This window comes from Lemur catta, chromosome 16, assembly GCF_020740605.2.
Source record: "Lemur catta isolate mLemCat1 chromosome 16, mLemCat1.pri, whole genome shotgun sequence".
Taxonomy (NCBI): Eukaryota; Metazoa; Chordata; class Mammalia; order Primates; family Lemuridae; genus Lemur; species Lemur catta.
This window is the reverse complement of record NC_059143.1, coordinates 35,134,227-35,155,890: the sequence shown is the minus strand read 5'-3', so window position 1 is coordinate 35,155,890 and position 21,664 is coordinate 35,134,227. Positions and strand designations below refer to the sequence as shown.

At 39.4% G+C, this 21,664-nt stretch overlaps 2 protein-coding genes across 6 annotated transcripts in view; one reads left to right on the top strand and one right to left on the bottom strand.

Moving 5' to 3' along the window:
- LOC123621719 (translation initiation factor IF-2-like) overlaps positions 1–11,087 on the bottom strand; it is a 31,546-nt gene extending 20,459 nt beyond the window's left edge. Inside the window, exons 1-3 of the mRNA XM_045527622.1 lie at positions 11,070–11,087; positions 2,862–3,041; positions 1,896–2,600 (exon numbers count right to left, since the gene is read on the bottom strand). Coding sequence (XP_045383578.1) covers positions 1,896–2,600; positions 2,862–3,041; positions 11,070–11,087 — 903 coding nt within the window. The remainder of the gene's footprint in view (positions 1–1,895; positions 2,601–2,861; positions 3,042–11,069) is intronic.
- SMAD2 (SMAD family member 2) overlaps positions 2,294–21,664 on the top strand; it is a 62,222-nt gene continuing 42,851 nt past the window's right edge. Inside the window, exons 1-4 of one of the 5 annotated variants that reach the window (XM_045527944.1) lie at positions 2,301–2,378; positions 2,689–2,770; positions 8,803–8,885; positions 9,796–9,894. The gene's annotated coding sequence lies outside the window, so the exon portion shown is untranslated. Of the gene's footprint in view, positions 2,379–2,688; positions 2,775–8,802; positions 8,886–9,767; positions 9,895–21,664 lie in introns of those variants that run through there. The other 4 variants (XM_045527941.1, XM_045527943.1, XM_045527942.1 and 1 more) reach the window with 4 other exon arrangements.

Below are 21,664 nucleotides of genomic sequence, written 5' to 3'. Positions count from 1 at the left end.
CCTACCTCCCCTACTATGAGCAGATTTTTCTGGAATCCCAGCCAGCCCTGCTTTTGTACATACCCCTACTACCTAGGTGTACACCCAAATTCACATCCTGTTCACATAGGAGAAAATATCTGTGTGACCCAGGGTAGCTTTCCATAGGCCATTCCATATTGACACAAGTCATATTACTGTTGACTTGTGTTAGCAGGAAGAAGGACCAGAAACAGCCTCTCTAATTCTAGGTTGAACAGGCTTTGCCCTAGCCTAGTGGCTCTGGAAAGTGGAAACAAGGCACAGGAGGTGGAACAGCTCCACCAATTGGCTTCGTGAATCTCCTTCACAAACTATTTTTGAAAAGGGCTTAGTAGAGCTGTCTCTAAACTGACCATGGGGAAACCACCACAGAAGTAAACTTTCGAAGGAAAAATTTCTGTCTAATAGGTTCATCTTTGCATAAATGCTTGTACACAACAGAAGAGAAGGAAAGTTAACGATCATTGACTTTCCTTTAACTTCAAAGCCCTGTGCTATTCACTTTCATATTGATGGTTTTATTTAATCATCACACAACTGTATTTAAGTATCATTGCAGGTGAGTTCCACTTGCCAAAGATCACAGATTTGGAACAGAATTGCATTCAGAACTACAATTTGCCTGATGCCTGACTCAAGGGTTCACGCTCTTCATTGCAACCTTTCGACGAGAAAAGTACTTCCACGTCTGAGGAGAGAAATAGTGGAAATAATGGAAATTTGGAAAGGACACCTGGAAAACCTGTATGATTTAGGGGATGGCCAAATATCGCTCAGGGTCCACTTGAAGGCACCTCCTCTGGGATGCCTTCAATTCTGACAAGAGCATACTTCAAAAACTCTTACTGTTGGAAATGCACATTTGGTACTTCCTGATTACTGATTTGTATTGCTAGTTACTCTTTCCCGCTCGCTTACCTTGAATCCCCAATTAAATCTATGAAGCACATGAGAGAGAATGAGTGCTGCACAGGCAGCCAAGAAAACTGTATTCTAGTCTTGTCTCTGCCACCAACTACCTGTGTGAGACCGAAGTTTCTTTTCAACTTTAGTTCTGCAGTGCTCCCTAACATAGAAGGCGCTTAATAGATACTTGATGTGATTAGTTGGGTTCAATATTTTGTCAGCAGAGGCTTGGGTGTCCCTAAGGTAAAAGCAACAAGGTTACCCCTGGGAGGGGTTACCCCCTGGGCAGCCATAAGTTTAGGGCCTTGCTGCCTCCTGTAAGGCGGATGTCTGAAGTTGGGGCCTAGAATATCGCCACGACAGTAAAGGAAAGGGAAAATAACCCAGCAATTAAGGGGCATGGTGACAGCACTTATCTTTTAGACTTCACAAGGATCCTTTGGAACATGCATTATTAATGCCATTTTTACTGAAGATGGTACCACGAAGCAGGTTAGACAAAAATACCTGGCACCCCCTATCCTGGTCCTACCGGCACGTCAAAGCCCCGTGCTCTCGGCTTATTTACATCTCGGACTCGCCCCAGTCGGCAGCACGAGGGCCCCGCCCACTCGCCCGCTTATTTGCATAGGGCGCGCCCAGCGGCGGGCTGGTACCGGGGCATCTCCAGAAGCCTCTGTCCCAGGCGCGTCCTGGCCTTCGGGCAGGCCCGAGGCCTCCCCCGGGGATGAGCACGTGTCCACTCCCAGCTTCACGACGGAAAGTGGACGAGGCGGCGGCCCCCCCCCCCCAATGGCGCTGGCGAGGAGCTGGGAAGGTTCCGGGGCTCACTGGTCGCCCGGGTTGCCTTCCACCGCGGAAGGCTGCAGGCCTCCGATCCCCTCCCCCGGGCCCTGTGCGAGCGCGCCGGAGACTAACTCAAGCGAAACCGCGAGCGTCCCAACCCGCCCGGCCGCGCCCCGCCTCACCTCACGCTCGACGGGGGAGGCGGGACCAATCAGCGAGCGACGTCTCCCTTCCGATTCGAGGCCCCAGACGCGCGGCTCACACCCCGAGCTCCCCGCGCCCTGATTGGCTGCAGGCGCCGCCGGTCCGGCCGGAAGGCGGAGCGGGCCGAAGGCAAAGGGAGGTGGGGAGGCGGTGGCCCGCGACTCCCCGCGCCCTGCTCGCCCCACGGCCCTTCCCGCGGCGCTCGGCCTCCTTCCTTTCCTCCTCCGCTCCCTCCGTCTTCCGTGCGCGCCCCGCGCGGCGCTCGGCCGGCGTGCCTCGCGCCCTAACGGGCGGCTGGGGGCGCCAATCAGCGGGCGGCAGGGTGCCAGCCCCGGGGCTGCGCCGGCGAATCGGCGGGGCTCGCGGCCCGGGGTGGGAGGCGGGTCTACCCGCGCGGCCGCGGCGGCGGAGAAGCAGCTCGCCAGCCAGCAGCCCGCGAGCGCGGTGCGAGCCGCCGGGAGGTGGGTGCGCTGCGCCGCGGCGGCCGGCGGTCGAGGGCGGAGGGCGGAAGCGGAGGTGGGCCGGCGGTGAGGGCGCGGCCGAGCGGGCGGCCGGGAGGGGATGCGGGCGCGCGCCTGAGGGGAGGAGGGGCGGCGCGGGGCGCGCGCCCTCAGCCCTCGTTCCCCGCGGGCGGCGGCCGAGCCCCCACCCTCCTGTGCGCCAGGGCGGCCGGCCGGGCCCGGCTTGGGGGGCGGGGCGGGGCGGGAAGACGGCGTCGGGGAGTGTTTTCAGTTCCGCCTCCAATCGCCCATTCCCCTCTTCCCCTCCCAGCCCCCTCCATCCCATCGGAAGAGGAAGGAACAAAAGGTCCCGGACCCCCCGGAGCTGACGGGGCGGGACCCGGCCCCTTCGTGTAGGTAAAGCCTGGGCGCCCGCGGGCCTCGGGCTAGGGGTGTGTTTGTGTTTGGCCGGGGCCGGGGTGGTTGGCCGTGTCACATGGCCACAGTTGGGGGGGGTTGGGGTGTGGCGAGTTCGGGGCCGTGGGCGCGCCGGCCCTCGCACGGGGGTCCGGGCCGGGCGGGCAGGGGCTCGGCGTCCCGGAGCTGCGTGCCCGACCGGGCCCGGGGCGGGGGCCGCCTGCGTTCCTTCCCCTCCGCGGCCAGCGCGCCCAGTAGTTTGTGGTTCTGATTTTTAAAGCCGAAGGGCCAGAGCTCTTGTTTTAGGAGTTGTTGGGAAGCCCCGTTAGGAGCGGGTAACACTTTGTTTCCACTTTTTTTTTTGGTCCTGTAACCTTTGTTAGCCATAATACTTTCAGGTTTTGAATTGCTGGTGTGTACTCTAACCCAAACACGCACACGGCTGATACTCTGTCGCGATCATCCTTTACTCACTTGTGAAAGTTGCTGTGTGAGCCTATTAGCTTTTATCACACGCCTGTAGAAAGCATGCTAATTGATTTCACGTATTTCAAACTTGGTTTTCAGAATTGCAGCTTTACTTTTTTGTTGTCTTGTGGGGGATACTGTCCTTAGGTCAGGTACTTTTGTCTTTTACTTTCCTTACGTGGTTATGGTTTTCTTTTGATCCTAAACAAAAGAAAAACAGCACCCAGGTTAGTTTTGTTATTCCTATCTCTTGACCCTTTATAAGCTAAATACTACCAGTTGTCAGTCAAACCTTTAAGAAAAAAGTCTCCAGGTAAAACGAATTTGCGAGCAGTATTTTTCATCAAAGTCGTATCTCGTTTATTGCTGTAGTTTGGACTATCTTGAATTTTGGCATGTTAAACTTTTAAAACCACATATGTAAAATAATAATAAATAAATAAATAAACATCATAATAAATAACCTGTCAAATCCACTTGGAGTAATTTCATCTTTTCAGAAATGGTCCCTGAAATGTGAATTAATTTCCAAAATTCCTTTTCATTTTCTCTCTGCTTTCATATGAATTGAACCTGTATCACTGATAGGATGTTTTCCTTGAGCCTAACGAGAATAAATTTGCTGTTATTCTGAAATATATTTGCTGCTCCATTTTGCCCCCTTTAAAAAATTTTCCTCTTACAGAGAAGTTTGTAAGTCATGTAGTTAAATGAAGTTTGGACAGTTTTAATATATGAAGTAGTGAAGCAAATGCAACACAAAGATGGGAGAAATAATGTAAAATGGACTTTATAAATGTAGCATGGCTTGAGGGTTTTTTTATTTGCCTTAAAAAAAAAACCCATAGAATATATTTAAAGAATTTCCTCCACCAAGAGGTCATTTAACAAGCATTTATATTAAATTCAAAAAGTACCACTGCTTTTATTTTGTGAAGTTCTTTAGTCTTTGCCATAAACTTAGCTGTGGTAGTAAATATAAATAGTTCTTGTTTTTGGGCATTTCTAAAGAGAGTGCCCACTTTTAATGTTAAAATCTGCTGGATTTAATTGAGTTTAAGGAAGTTCATTGGCTAGGTTTAATTAATGTAATGTGATTGGAAACATTCATTTCTGGGCTTCTTTTAAGTAAGAAATAGCTCTGAGAGCTTGGTTTTTATACTTGATAGCTACACCTTCTAAAGTGATTTTGGATTATAGGTGTTCAAGAAAAGTTTGGTTTTTCAAGGTTGTAACCTACCTGTACCTAGTCATAAGTGGTCAATTCAACACAATCTGTAAAGTTCATGAAATAATAGTCTTGTAAGAAACTGCAGGGTGATTTCCTGTTTGTAGCTTGTCAGGTTTGGTATGTGTTTTAACTCTTAGGTAGAAATATTGGGGATAATTTTGTGTGTTTCACCAAAAGTTCTCTTTAATAAGAACAAAGGTGGTTTCTACTTCTAGATGGCAAGAGGTCTCCTTTTTATTTTCAAATTGAAAATATCAGAATCCTATTGCTATAAATCTTATTACTTCACATTTGAGGGAAAATATATAAGTGAAAAAACCTCAATTTAGCTGCATAAACTGCTGGTCAAAGACCTATTGAATTTTTACATTTTGCAAATGTCAGTTTTGACTTTAGGTCTGACAGCTTTCCTTATTGTTTGGTTTTGATTCTGTTGGTTTTGTGCTGTAGGTAGCAGCTTTTTTATACAGGTGTTTTTGTAATGCATGTAAAAGCTGTATTTAGTGCAGTCTGGCAGATGGAGATTTATTCATATTCTTGGGACAAAAGTCATTTTTAGAGGGTGGAGAGGGGCATGTCTTTCAGATTTCTTGTTTTTTCTTGGGAGTAGGAGAGCCATTTTTAGGCCCTTAGTTTTTTTGTAAGTATTGCAAAGGTATGTCAGAAAATGTGAAATGTAAAGAATTCAAAACTAGTTCAGGAAAGGTTATGCATTTATTTAACAAATAACTTGTGTTTGTTGAACAAGTGGCATTTATTCAAAAACAGCTTTTTCTGTGTGTCAGGCTGTGAACTAGGCAATAAAGTATCTAACAGCAAACAAGTACATCCCTGTTCATTAATGGAATTGGAAAAATGGAAACTCCTCATTCCCCAGTGTTTAGAGTATGAAAATTGTTAATGTACAAATTGAGGGAGCATGCAATAAATTCATCACTGAACCAATTCGTGAAGTGTGCTTGCATTGCTTCCTGTCAAATGTAGAGGATAGCACTAGGGAAGATGTGAAGTGTTAACTTATAGTTCACTGGGAATAGTCGCCATATTAACAGTATATTTTGGGGGGGAACTTGGCACCAATATTGCACGGCTTATACAAACTGAAGATAAGCCCAGTCTTTCAGAAACGTAGTGTATACTTGCAGAGGTACATGTCATTTGTCCTTAATTTGATTACCCATTGCCTTTTAGTTATCGAAACAGGTTAAGGAAAGAAAGCAAACTTGAATCAGTCAGGTTCCAATCAAAGGATCAGGAATAAAGTATGAAAGTAATTGGTTAAACTGAGAGTAAAGTTTGGGCAGCAATCTCATGTAGTGGAAAGGCCTTGGGTTTTGGAGTAGAGCCCTAGGCTAATGTTTGGTTTCTCAGTTTACAATATTGGGCAAATTACTCCTTAACCCTTGAGCCTTGATTTTTCTGGCTGAAAATGGAAGTAATAACCCTTACCTTTTAAGGTTATTATAAGGATTAAATGATCACGATTAAAACAGCTAGAACATTGCTTCAGACATAAGGGTCCTCCCAAATGATCTCTTCTCTTCTAGTTGTGGATTGCAGTTATTTGGGCTCTTTCTAATCCACTAATATCCTTGAAAAGCAGACACTAAGCCCCAAAGGCTTTGGGGTAGCCAAATTGTCCAAGTCCATGCCTTAAAGCATAGGAAAGCCTTGGAGACCCTTAGTTAGAACCTGTTTGCATTTATTTAAAATGTTTCTGACAAGCAGAGTTTCTGGCTTCTAAGCCCACAGTAGATGAGAAACACATAGATTATGCCTGGTGTGGGAGGTTAAGGGGCATGTAGTTGTGGGGTGGGTAGGAAGATGGGGGACTGTTAGCCTACTGTCTATTGTAAGAGAAAACAGATAACAGCCTGGTGAGGATAATAGAGATAATCTACAAGACACAAAAACAAATATTGAAAGCCTGACTAGCATGTCTGGGGCCATTCAGTGCAGGACCAGACCTGAAAGCATAGTAATGAATGTTCTTCAATTAACTTAAGTCATGTTTGGGAAAATCTGTTTAAGAGTGCAGCAATCTACATAATATTCTTTAGATTGTCATTCAGGATGATTAACAAATGTTCTTAAAGGGGTAGGACATTGTGCTATATAGCTTATGACTTATTTCATGATAGATCCGTAGTACCTACTATGAAAAAGATGTTTTTCATTTGTTTTGCCATTCAGAGGGTCATGATTCCACACTGAAAAGACTTTATGCTAGTCAGTATAGTAAAGAAAGGAGATCTAAGTGCTGTAGCACCCTATGGCATACCTTTTTTCCAGAGGAAGTCTTTTTTTTTTTTAATCTGTGGGCGTGTCATGTAAAACTTTTCACTCAGGCTTTGAGATAGAGTATGTTAGAGATTTCCAGGACAAAGCAAGTGTGGCTAGTTGGTCAATCTCTGTTGAGGGCTTCTTGACTCGTATTACATGTGACTTTTGCCCAGTATTCACTTTGATAATTGTTTTTGGATCCTCTTCCTCTCTACCTTAGGGTTACTTTCTAAACCATCTACTCCATCACATAATTATTGGTGACCTTGTAATAATGTAGCCTTGGCTATTAAAAAAATAGGAGTTTTTTTTAACAGCAGCCTTATTAATTTAAAAATGCATAGTTAGAGGCTTATTGCTTGTCACTGACCAATTTTGATTATTTCTTCAGGTTGGTATAATTATGATGTATTCAGTTAGGGCATATTTCAATGCTGATTCTAGATTTACACCTCAGAGATAGCTGTCAGCTTCAATTCAGCAATTTCATCTAGGAAGAATGTAATTTTGCTAAGCCAGGTGGATTTAGACATTGCCTCTAATTGGCCGGATACCCAGAAATATTAGGGTAATTCTGTGACTTATGTGCTTACCTCACGTTCTAGAGTGTGAGTTTTCGTTTAACTCAGTGGGTTCCTCTTATTTGTAACTGAGCCATGCTGATGAGACAGGTGCTTGGTACTTTAGATGTATCTTAAGATTTGTACTCTTAAAAAAGTAGAAATCCTAAAATGATTCATTTTTATTAAAATGTGTGAATTTACTGTGTAATTGTCACTGATTCGTCCAGGTAGCTCTGTAATTTTTCAAAATCTGGGATTACATTGGCCTCAGGGCTGTAGGGCAATGGAAAGTGAGTGTAGACTATAGTTGCTGTCTGTTCAGTATACATGCCTCATTTATATCTGAAAACTTGCATTTCCTTGAATAATCTACATGGCCTTACTTTCCATTATTTTTTGGGGGGAAAAGGATATAGTTTCAGGTTTAAGGTATTCAGCTAGAAAGGAAGAATAATCTTGGGTGAACCAGTGGAAGTCCATCTGTTCATTACCTTGAGTCTCAAGTCAAAAAACACTTTTGATCTGAAGAAGTAGCCTAGTAAATCTGTGATCACGTAATTTGCCTGTGTTTAAAAGTGAACTGCATTGTCACATGCTGCTTCAGCTGCTTCCAAAAATTCTGTAGAGATATAATGGTTAAGGTCTTGTGAACATTAAGGAAGTGATCCATCTTAATCACATCTTCCATTTCAAAATGTGGGGTGGCAAATCTGATTTGCAGAGTCCTTTTAAATGATGCAGTGGGAGCTGGGCCCTCGAGCCTGCTCCCTTGATTTGAATGAACTATTGAAACTTTCTTGTTGACCAGAAATGCTTTATTTGTGGCAGAGAACACAGATTTTCTATGTATATATCAACTTTTTAAATACTTCACAGACAGGTGGTTAGGCTGTAGTTCATGTTAGGCTGTCAATTAAGCTTTTCTTTTTAAAACGTTTTAAGTATCAGAAGGGTCCAGCTTTGGCCCAAGGCTCATCTGTTGGGTCTTTCTGCTCTGAACCAGTAGTTTGAGATGTTAAAGCACTCACTCACTTGCACACACAGCAGCAACCAGAAAGCCTTAAGAGAGAAGTATGCAGTCTCAAAATGTAAAACAGATAAAAGGAGTAAAGCTCTTTTGTGGGAGGGAGAATGGGCAGTTGTCAAAGCCCAGTCAGATCAGTTTTCTCCTAGTACTTACCCCGGAAACCTTTGAAGGACCACGGTGGATCAACAGGTCTTAGAGAAATCTTTGCTATGGATCTCACTGGCTAACAGGTAGCTGCCAGCCACATGTGGCTGTTTGGCACTTGAGATGTAGGTACTGTGACTGAGGAACTGAATGTTAAATTTTATTTAATTTTAGTTAATTAAATCTAAATTTAGGTAGCCCTGTGTGTCTGATAGCTACTGTATCGGACAGCACAGATAAAGGACATTCATCGTTGTGGAAAGTTCTATTGGACAGTGCGAGTGTAACTTTTTTTTAATTAAACTTTTACAGCCTCAGGACCCTGCCCAGATGATTTGATGTAGGTGTTAGTTGCTGCTTCAGGAGAGGATCAAGACAGACTGGGAATTTGAAGGGTAATTGGAGTACTTAATATTTGTGCTGAATTGAGTCTAGGCCCATGTATGTCACCTGATAGGTGCTTTCTTTTTAATAATCTGGGGATAATAAACCATTATGTAAGTTGTGTGTTTGCATGCTGAATATAGAGATATGGATTCCATACAACTCATTAAAGGTGAAAGGAATATAACTTTTAGGTAAAAAAGTTTCTTTACATAGCAGTTCCTTGGTAATGTGGACTTTCACTAAACTAATGACTTGCTTCTAGGGTTAAATTGAAACTTTCACATTACATTTGACAGTCTATAAAATTGAACACATGAATGTTTTTTGTTTGCTTTTGTTTTAAAAAGGCACATTACTGATTATTCGCCAAGGGGCCAACTTAGGTTTCTATTTGGCAGTGTTTTTCCATACTAGCTTACACTTTGTAAAGAACATATTAATAGTTACAGTGAGAATTGAGAAATCCATATTTTTTAAAATTGGTTTTTATGTGTCTTAACTTTTTTTTTAATGCTTTCTATTGTCCTGTTACTAAAGATTTCTGTGACTAAAACAGTTATAAAATTCCAAGTCATTGATGATACTGCTGTTGTCTCTTCTGTGATATGTTTGAATGTAGATTGCTGAAAATGTTAACAGTTGTCCCTTGGTTTCTGTGGGGGATTGATTCCAGGCCCTCCTGAGGGTACTAAAATCTGAGAATGCTCAAGTTCTGTATATAAAGTGTAGTATTTGCATATGACCTATGTACATCCTTCTGTATTCTTTAAATCCTCTCTAGATTACTTAATACCTAATACAATGTAAATGCTATGTAAATAGTTGCTATACTCTGTTGTTTAAGGGATAATGACAAGGAAAAAAGTCTACATGCTCAGTACAGCTGAAACATTATTTTTCTAATATTTTCTATCCAAGGTTGGTTGAATCCATGGATGTAGAACCCAGGGATACAGAGGGCCGACTGTACAATGATTTTATACTATTTCCAGTGGGACCTTAGGTGTTCAATATGAGGTAGTACCATCATATTTAAAGAATTTTATGTTGAAATAATCAATTTTGGGTTTTTTTCAAAATAAAAATCTATAGAGGTGTTTGGGGGATATTTTGTATTTCTCTGTAGTTTGAAGATACTGGAATTTCTATTCTGTGCCTTTTAAAAGTGCAAGCTATATTTGCTTTCTGTATTTAATCAGTTTCTCTGTTCTTGACTTCAACTTTGTAAAGTGTTTTTTACCATGCTTTTTCATATTTCCCTTCCTACTACCCTTTCAGATGAATGGCCAACCTTAGCAGTCTTTTCCCAGTGATCATACTACTTCCAGTGACTGCCATTATTGTCTATCCTCTCTTTATCTAAATTTCTTAAAATGACACAGACATGCTAGAACAGACAAAGATTAGGCCGTTTCTCCTACTGCAAATATATGGAAATGTAGGATAAAATGTTAAGACAAGTTTTCTTTTATGTATGTTTATAGTTAATCTTAAGGAAGAGAGAGAAAATGCCCAGGTACTAGACTTAGAAAAATCAGTTTTAAGGGAAAGCTGGCCTTGGGGAGTTTATTAGAGATAGGATCCAGTAGCTGGGGAGGAGGTTGTAAAGCCATTTGAAGAAAGGAGACAGAATTCTGGGAACTGTATACTTAAAAAGAAGAAACACATAAAAACTGTTCTGACAGCATTGAAACATCTGGGCTTATGGAAGAAAGATGCCTCAAACTTCTCTATGGAAGAACTAGGAAAAAACTAGTCTTCAGATGAACTTAAATAGCACCATAAGGTAAAGCAGGATAAATCAAAATAAATCTGTAGCTAGACATGGAATAATGAATTTTCGTATAGGTAATAAATTATTGTAATTTGGAATTCAGAGGATACATAGTGAAAAGTCTCTTTGCCAGCCGGTCCCTTGCCAGCCATTTGCCTTTACAAAGGTTTTGGTGTATTATTGCTCCAGAGGTTTCATTCATCTATGAGCAACTTTGTATATTACCTTTTAGGACAAATGGTCATATGTTTCACTTAATAGTACATCTTGTAGATTATTCCATGTCAGTACATAATGGGTTGCATAATCTTTTGTATGAGTATCTGTAACATATTTCATCAGTCCTCTGTTGATGGACATTTAGGTTTTTTTCCAGTCTTGCGGCATTAAAAACAATGCAACAGGGTGTGGTACGCACTGTTGGGGGGATGGGCATGCTGTAGCTCTGACTTGGTGGTGCAAAGACAGTATGTGTAACCTAAACATTTGTACCCCTGTAATATTCTGAAATAAAAACTAATAAAAAGAAAACCAAAACAATGCAACAGATAACTTTGTTTATACATCATTTTGCACCTACGCAGTTAAGTCTATAAGAAGGATTTCTAGGAGTAAGTAAAGTAAGTCAAAGAATATCTACATTTCTAATTTATTTTAGAGAAGGTACTTTATTCATTTTTTGAATAAGTTATATGTGCACATGGTATAAAAGTCAAAAGGAACAAAATAGTAAATACAAAAAAAATAAGTCTCCCTTACATCTCCTACCTCCTCCTGCCCAGTTACACTTCAGAAATGTAACCCCTGTTACTAGCTGCTTGGGTATCCTTGCTACATGTGAGTATTGGGCACTTGAAATGTAGCTAGTCTGAACTGAGATGGGCTGCAAGTGTAAAATGAACACTGGGTTTCTATAACACTTAGTACCAAAAATAGAAGGTCAAATATCACAATAGTTTTTAATACTGATTGCATATTGAGATGGTAATATTTTAGATATACTGGGTTAAATTAATAAAGTTACTAAATCATTAAAGTTATCAAGTTCATCTTGTATCTCCCAATATAATGGTATTAGAGTTGGGATCTTTGGGAGGTGATTAGGTCATGGATGGGATTAGTGCCGTTACAGAAGAGACCCTGGAACTATCTCTATCTCCTCCAAATGAGAATACCACTGAAAGGTGGCCGTCTCCAACCCAGAAGAGGGCCCTCACAGTGCTGGTACCCTGTTCTCAGACTTGCAGCCCCCAGAATTGTGAAGGCATTTGTCTCTTGAGTATTCCTGTTGACAAAACCACTAAGACATTCTGATTCTTTTCTATATTACTTATTTTTTTCTCCCTGGAAACTTTAGGCTGTTTCTTAGTTCTTGGCATTTTGAAGTTTCACTGCTATGGGCCTTGATGTAGGTGTGTTTTCATCTATTGAATTGGGGTCTCAGTGGGCCCTTTCCATTTGGAAACTCCTGTGTTTCGGTTCAGGGGCTTTTTCTTGATTTCTTTATTTGACCTCCTACACTCCATTATCTCTGATGTCTTTCTGGAACTCCTGTTTGAACGTTGGACCTTTAGAACTGGTCCTTCAGTTTTCTTTATTTTTCTCTGCTATTTTCCATCTTTCTTTTCTGCTTTCTGGAAGATTTCCTCTACTTTGTCTGCCAACCCTTCTGTTTACTGTGTCTGTCTGTGTGTGTGTGTGCGTGTGTGTGTGTGTGTGTGCGTGTGTGTGTGCGCGTGTGTGTGTGCGCGCGCGTGCGCGCGCGTGTTTTCCTTTTTTCCTATTTCTGCTGTCATGAGCTATCAAGCTACCCGAGAACTATCCTGTTCTCTGAGTGCTCCCTTTGAGAGCATGCTGCTCTTGTTTCAGGGCTGCTAATCTCTGGCTACATTGATGATTTTTAAAGTGTTTTCTTTTTCTGTGTAGTCTTAATTTTCTTGGAGCTGCATTTTTCTGTTTTTGCTTTTCATTTTTCCTCAGATAATTAGAGTAATCCTTGATTAAGAAGTAGAAGTCTAAAAAGCTGATCAGAAACTGAGCATGTGGGTGAAGCTTGTCTCTTTTCAGTTTCACTGTAAAGAGATTTAAATGGGCTATTGGTTGGTAAACTCTCATTATTAGTATCTTTATGCCTTTCCTTCTGGACTGGTCAGGTACCCTAGAGAAGAGTCTTTCAATCTGACTGGGTATAAATTTCACTGCATTTGGGAGCCAGAACCCATTGCAGGAAGAGATTTGGGGGTGTCTACATTTAGCATACAATGTGCTCATGTTCCTTTATTCCTTCTGTTTTCCTTCCAGTTATACCTGGCCAGGGATACTGCTTTACCCTCTGCAGAGAATAAACATTGAGGCGGAGGGACAGTTACCCAGGGACATAGAGTGCAGGAGTGAATCTAAGAATCTAATTCCTTTTCCAATAGCTCTCACCTAGTCCTACCTATTTTATCTCCTCCTCCCTCCTGGCCCTCAATTCCTGATATGAGTGGTGCATGGTTCCTTAAGCTTTTGAAGATTCTGTATACATCAGGATGTTTTTCAGCCTGCCCTACAGGTAGCCTAGAATTAGTGGTCTCTGACCTGTTCAGTTACTGCTCATCCATTTGCCAGCTTGTAAAATTCTGCTTCTGTTTTCTCCTTACCCCTTCTCTTTATCCTCATGAGATTCTGTTCTTTAATTCCTTTATTATAGTTTTTAATAGGCTCCTGTCTTCACCTGCAATCCACTGATGGGTTAGTTTTCCATTAAAAACATTTAAGAGTTACCCTCCAGAAGAATTGAAATATTGATAGAATATATAACTCCAAGTCGGTGGAGATAAAGGTTGGAAATGAATAAAGATAGGATCATTCCAGTATAATGCAGAGGAGGAGAAAAGGAGCAAAGAAAAGACATAGGAATTAGAAAACACAAGATAAGATGGTAAAAATAAGCTTAAATATGTCCATGTAAACCCAATACATAATTTCAGGTTAAACTTGCTGGTTAAAGGAGAATAAAAAAAAAATCCAACTAAATGCTTTTTATTAGTAGAGATATTCGTAAAAGTATGATGACATGGTTTAAAAGTGAAGGAATGGAAAAAACCTAGGTGTGATTTATAAGGTAAAATTGACAGAATTACAAGGATAAATCAACAAATGTATGATTGTATTAGGAAATTTTAGCACACTTCTCAGTAATTTAAGAAAAGGTAGGTAAAAAAATTACAAGGTTATAAAAGATTGGAAGAGTACAGTTAACAAGCACCTAACAATTACAGAAGATATATTCTTTTCAAGTACCCATGGAATTTTACAAAAACTGGTTATGTGCTAGACTTCAAAACAAGTGTTGACAAATTCCAAAGAATTCAGTGCAGTTAAGTTAGTGACATGGTAGAGGAGGGTATCAACAAATCCCCAAATCTATAGTTGTATACTAAAAAACTTATTTCTAAACTTATGAAATAAAGAACGACTCAGTGAAAATTAGAAGATACTTAGAACAGAATGTTCAAAACTGGGATACAACAAAAGTGCATTTTCCTTTATGGGAAGTTTAGAACCTAGTGTTTAGAACCTTAATGTTTATTAGTAAAATAATAAAAAATTGATGAAAATTTATGAGCTAACCATATAATAAGTTAAAAATTGATGTGCTGACTATATACTATGAGTTAGAAGGTAATGGGTTAGAGAAAGGAAGGAAATAATAAAGTTAAGAGTAGACATTAATTAAAAAAAAAACCTTATAGTTAATTAAACCAAGGTGCTAAGCTGAAAAGACTTAAGTTTGCCAAGGTTGATAGAATAGAACAAGAATGTACAGATGTATTAGAGATGAAAAGAGGGTATAACTGTAGAGAAATTGAACTTTAGAAACTAAACATAACTGTGAATAGCTTTACTCCTTTAAATTTGGAAAAGGGAAAGCGGAAAATTTCTAGCAAAATAAATTACCCAAATTGGCTTAATAAAAATTGGAAACTTGATTATGATTTAAAAATTTAAATTCATAGTTAGAAATCTACCTACACCAAGCTCCAAGTGAAAACCCCAGATGGACAAGTACTACCAAACGTGAAGAATCAGTTCCAATCTATACAAAATGTTACAGAAAATAAATCATTTTGCAAGCCACTATAACCTTGATACCCCAATCTGGTAGTATGAAAAGGTGAACATATAGGCCATGTCTCTCTGTTGAACATGGCAATAAAAATTGTACATTGTAAGGTACTAGCATTTACTTAAAATGCCATGACTAATTAGGGGTTGTCTCAAGAATGTAAGGATGATTGAACATTAGAAAACCCATAAATAAAATCCATAACATTTGTACATTGAAGGAGAAAAGCCATATGATAATCTTGATAGATAACAGGGGAAAGGCATATGATAAAATTTAGTACTTTTTTTTTTTTTTTTTTGAAACAGAGTCTCGCTTTGTTGTCCAGGCTAGAGTGAGTGCCGTGGCATCAGCCCAGCTCACAGCAACCTCAAACTCCTGGGCTTAAGAGATCCTACTGCCTCAGTCTCCCAAGTAGCTGGGACCACAGGCATGCGCCACCATGCCCAGCTAATTTTTCTATATATATTTTTAGTTGGCCAGATAATTTCTTTCTATTTTTAGTAGAGACGGGGTCTCCCTCTTGCTCAGGCTGGTCTCGAACTCCTGACCTCGAGTGATCCACCCGCCTCGGCCTCCCAGAGTGCTAGGATTACAGGCGTAAGTGACCGCGCCCGGCCAAAATTTAGTACTTGTTCATGACAAAAATGCTTAGCAAAACTAGGAATATAAGAGAACTTACCAAAGTGTCAGTTAAAACAGAAGAGTACATATGGTATAATTCCATTTATATGAATTTCTAGAACAGGTTAAATTAATACTTGGTGATAGAAATCAGATCAGATCTGCCTGGGACGGGGAGGGTGGATTGACTGAAAAGGGACACAAAGGGATTTCTGGGATGATGGAAGTGTTCTGTCTTGATTGGGATGGTGGTTGTATAGGTGTAAAACATTTGTCAGAATTCGTCAAACTCCATACTTAACATCTGTACATTTTATTGCGTTAAGTTTTGACTCAGTAAAGTTGATTTTTTAAAAAAATATATAAAAACCGATGCATTTGTGTGTAGCAGCAACAAACAACATTGACATTTTAAAAAGTCACCGTTTAAAATGGCAACAAAACCTACAAAATATCTAGGGAAAAATACAACAAAAATGTGTGAGACCTTAATGGAGAAAGTTTTAAGAGACATTAAAATCATGAGAAGAGATGTTTGTGTTTATGAATGGAAGATATATTATCATAAAGATGTCAGTTTTCTTCTACTGACAGATTCATTGTCATTCCAGTTAAAATCTCCCAGCAGGTGAAACGGAATTTACTTTATCAGGTATCAGGACATATTATATAGCTTTAGTGATAAAGATATGATGGTTTTTACCTCAGAAATAGAATAATGGAAGAAAAAACAAAGCCCAGAAATATAAGTAGCATCATAAATTGGTAGGGAAAAAGTCAGTACATGATGTTGACGTGCTTAGTTATCTCTGTTGGCAAGGGGAAGAGACCTCACACCATCAGAAATAAATTCCAAGTAGATTAGTTAACTAAAGGTGAAAAGCAAAACATTAGACTGTATGCCTTCTAGATAACAGCATGTGGAAGGATTTTTGAGAAGATCCCAATGTATACTTTGTATAGGATTTAAAATAATTGATAAATTTGAGCACATTAAAATACTGAAGTACAAGAAAGTAACATGTAAAATATGTTTTACATGTTATTTGCTAAGTGAAAACATATGCAGAATGTATAATTGACAAAAGATTAGCATCCAGAATACACAAATAATTGCTGTGAATTAAGGAAAAGATAGTGAATGTGAACAAGTAATTTATAGGATGAGAATTTAAAAGATAAAAAAATGTGAAAATACTTTCAAACTCATTAGAAGTCAGAGAAGGAGTTTAACAGCCTTCTATGTTGCACTCATCTTATTGGCCAAAATTAGAGGGACGAAATAATGTCAAGCATTGGTGATACTGGGTAAAACAAGAACTCATGGTTCCCTGGCAGCAATGACCATGGGTGCAACCATTTTGGCAGTACTTAGTAAAGTTGCATATGTACATGTCCTACCCGTGCAGCATTTCTACTCTTTAGTATATGTTTTAAAACAGTGGCTTTCTTATACTGTTTTTTTTTTTTATTATTTAAAAAAATTTTTTTTTTTTTTTGAGATAGGGTGTCTGTTGCCTTGACTGGAGTGCAGTAGTGCTATCACAGCTCACTGCAACCTCCACCTCCTGCACTCAAGCGATCCTCCTGGCTCAGCCTCCCGAGTAACTGGGACTACAGGATCATGCCACCACACGTGGCTAATTTTTTAAATTTTTTGTTGAGACAAGGTCTTGCTATATTGCCCAGGCTGGTCTGGAACTCCTGGCTTCAAGTGATCCTCCCACCTTGGCCTCCCAAAGTGCAAAGGTTACAGGTGTAAGGCATCACACCTGGTCTCTTATGTGGTTTTTGGCAGACCCATAGTGGGAAGTATATTTTACATGTGACAAAGACAGAATTGAAGTTTATTTTCTGGTTTTTTTTAAATTGTTTTAAGATATTTGTCAGGATCCACTACATTGATTTCATGCTCACTAATGGTTCACTACCCTCAGTTTAGTGAAATTACAGAGTGTAACATATGTTGAAATGTTTTTTGGTTAAGCCTGTGTGTGTATACATACTAGGTTACAGTGTAAAATGTACTTCTCACTGTGGGACTTTTTTTGGTTAAGAAGTTTGACAGTTTCTTCCCTGGAAGAGTTTTCTCATAGTATAAGAAGATATATACCAAAATATTCATGGCTACTTATAAGAGTAGAAAATTTGAAACCTAAATAGACACCAAGAGGAAAATGGACAGTGAACTATAATCGTCATATAATGGAATGCTATATGACTAAAATGAATGAACTAGAATTTCGGATTGATTATATATCAGCGTGCAGTTGTAATACTGAATGAAAAAGGCAGAGTGACATGATTGATATTAAACTTTCATATAAATTTATAAAATGTGCAAAACTGTATTGTGTGGATACAATATGTAGCAAAAACTGTTAAATGACCATGGGGAAAAATGAGGATAGTGATTATCTCTGAGAAGCAGGAGGGAGGGAAATGGGATAAGAATGGTATACATAGGGGACTTTAGCTGTATTCATCATGTATTATTGCTTATATCTGATCAAATACTGCAAAATACTAATTTGACAGCTAGATGGAAAGTACAAGGGTGTTCAGTGTAATAATTTTTTTGTTTATATAATTGAAATATTTAATTTGGTGGGAAATATTTAATTTTTTAAATGAAGTGCATATCCTATTCACAATAAAAACCAAGATACCTACCTGGAGGAATAAGTAAATTTAACAAGACATGAGACCTTTTATGGAGAAAGTAATAAAGCTTAGTAATGGCTATTGAGTCCAAAATAAATGGAAACATCTCATTTTCATAATAGGAACACTTGATCTTACAAATATATTCTCCACAAATTAATGCAAATTCATGGCACTTCCAATCAAAATCCTTTAGGGTTTTGTGGAACTTGACATGCTAAACAAAATAACAGTAACACAAGTTTGAACACAAGTAAGGGGGGACTCACCCTAGTCAATATCAAGACTAACTAGAAAACAATAGTAATTAAAATTCTGTGATATCAAGTGTGAACAAACAGGCTCAATGAACAGAATAGAAAGCCCACAATCAGGCCTTTATTTAATAGGGATTTGCTATGTGATGGGGTGGCATTATGAATTACTGAAAAGTAAGCTTCAGTAAGTGGTGCTGATACAACAGGCTGTCCTTATGGGAGATGTGTGGATCACTATCTAACCTCTTAAAAACAAATATCTGATGTATTAGAAGCCTAAATATGAAAAGTAAAACTAAAATGTCTGTAAGAATATCTAGGGGGGATTCTGTACACATCACGGTACTTCTTTGTGCCTCATTCCTCCTTTGTAAATAATAGTACCTACCCTACTTTGTTCTTATGAGGATTCAGTAAATTCATCCTTACTGGGCTTTTAGACTTAAAAGTGCACTCAATAAATGTTTCCTACTATATTTGGGGACAGAATGAGATTTCTTTGAAAAGAAGCAGAGTTGTGTCATTAAAGAGTTTAGATTAAAATATAAATTTGTATGTTCCAAAAGACAACATAAGAAAGTAAAAAATAATTATAAGGATTTAGAGATTTTTTTTGTAATAATTCAATGATAGGGTTTATGTCAAAATAAAAACAGTAAGAAAAGTACAATACAGTTGAAGACTCTGGAAAGAATATACACTGTAATTTAATAAAACATGCAGAGAATGCTATTTATCAAACTATTACAGAGTCATAACTTGAAGGCTTTATTTACTAGAAGTTCAGGATAATCAGATCTCTTACCTAATTGAAACTTTCCAGTGAGTAATTTTAGAATCCCAGTTTTACTAAGGTATCATTTGATAAGCTTTCTTATTCAGCTGTGTGAGGATAAAGTCTTTCCTGTTCTTTTGAAACCTGCATTATGTAAGTATCGCTTATTGCTGGAATTAGACACAGACTTGGCATCTGAACTTACATTTTAATTCTTGCAGATATTGAAAAAACTTTCTTCAGTAGAGAGCTTGCTGCCATACTGCTGAAGGAAATCTATATAATCTGTAAATGAGTCATTCACATCTTGATAACAACTTTATCATAAATCTAGTTTAGTTATTTTTTTATTCCATTTGTTTTTGACTTGGAACATACTACTGTCTCTTCCTTGTCAACCTACAATCTATTTACATTTCAAAAATACTGGCTAAGTATAATTCATTAGTTATTTAAAATAAATGCTCAACTTGTTGAAATGTATTGTCATCATTACCAACAAATATTATTTTATTACATAATTAAAAAATTCCCCAGAGGTAGTTAGCTGTCAGCCAGCCATGGTTACTAAGACATGAAAAGGTGAGGCTGGTAACTGTTAAGGGTTTGTTCGCTTAGTTCCAGAGTGGTTATAACTGCTGCCGTAAGACGTAGGACACTGAGATCATGTGGTAATACCAGGTCATGTGACCATTAGGATGGTCTACAATAGGCTTACACATGGGGTTTTCATTTCCATGAGGAGAAAACATTTTAAAGGTTTTATAGGAAACTTTAGATCCCCAAGAAGATAGCTTAACTCACAGGAAATATTTCACCTAACAACAGTGTAACAGAAAAACTGTTAACTCAGGTTCTTTCTGATACTGGAAATCCCTTTAATTTTTGCTGATTATACAGAAGTTTGATTTTTATTCATTTCCTTTGGCTAAATTCTTGTGAACGGAATAACAGCCAAAGATATAGACACTCCTATGTAGATTCTTTTTATATTTGTTTTTTGCTGTTAGTTTTTCACAAGGAACAGGGATCACTCATGCTAGCTTAAAAAGAGGGTTTGTTCTAAGGATGAAATTGGTATGGAGCTGAAACAGGCTTGAACAGTCCTCAGAAACCAAACCTAGGGACTGGCTGCTTTACTTTTCTTCAGGACTATAGTTGTGCTGCCCAGCTTGGGCACACTCTCATTTGTGCACTGATTACCTTCTTTCCTGAGTCTGTTGTATTTTATCTTACCTCCTAGGCATGTGATGAACACAGTTAACTTGTATAAAGGCATGTATAAAACTGACCCTGTAACCTTAGCTTTCAGGTTTGTTCCTCTTTCCTTGTTCCAAATAGTGATTAATGTGCTATTATATGTTGCTCAGTTACATTAGGTAGTCATATCAGTTATCTTTGAGTCTTCCTTTTCTCTAGACTGTGCACATCCAGTTGGTCAGTAGGACATGAGAATTGTCTCTGAAATAACTGAGTTAATTTCCTATCACTAGCACTAATTTCTGTCTTCACCTTTTCTTTCTGGGCTGGGCTCATCTCCTACCACAGTGCTGCCTGTACTCCATATTCTAGCAGTAACCTAGATTTTTTTTTTTTGTCGCTCCTAAAATATTTCCTGTTTTTAGGAAACATGCTGAACTTTGTGCCTGGTGTACAATCTCTCTCTTCAGACTTCTGCTATGGTGTCGTTTTTGTGACGTCTTTCTCTTCCAAAGTTTGAATTAATCATGCTCTCTCTGTGTTAGGATAAGATTGTGTCACATAGTATTAAGGTTATGTGGTTGGCTTCCTTAGGCATACTTTGTGGCTCAGAGTAGGAATTCAGCAGGGGCCAAAGTTAGTGAGGTATACCTTTTGCTGCCTGGTAGTTGCAGACTTCTGGTTGGTAGATTATTATGTGTGTTTGATGGAGTTTTATGTTTATTTTATCAAGTTGTAGCTTTACATACTTATAGTGGTTATTTATGTGTATTATTATAAGGTCTACCACTATAGACAGTTTAATAGGACTACTGTTGGGTTCTCACTGTTGCTCCTTTACTTGCCTTACAATTCCCTAACTTTGAGCAACCTCACTTTCCTGCCATTTGTGTTCCATTGCTAACGAAAGTCACATAATCCTATTTATTGGCTCCTTTCAAATTTGTTTTTCTTTTAGAGGCGGGGTTTTGCTCTCTCACCCAGGCTGGAGTGCAGTGGTGTGATCATAGCTTACTGCAGCCTCAAACTTCTAGGCTCAAGTGATCCTCTTGCCTCAGTCTCCTGCATAGCTGGGACTACAGGTGCTTGCCACCACGCCTGGCTAATTATTATTATTTTTGGGTAGAGACAGGGTCTTGCTATGTTGTCGACACTGGTTTTGAACTCCTAGCCCCAAATGATCCTCCTGCCCTGGGCCTCCTAAAGTGCTGGGATTACAGGCATGGGCCGCCACACCCAGCCTCCTTTCAGATTTTGTTTTAGCTGGGTTCCCAATGTTGCCAATGCAGCATTGTTATGTGGAATTCCATGTGTCCCTAAAAAAGAGTTTACATGGCCAAATTTATGAAATTCAGCATACTATGTTACCTTTTCCTAGAGAC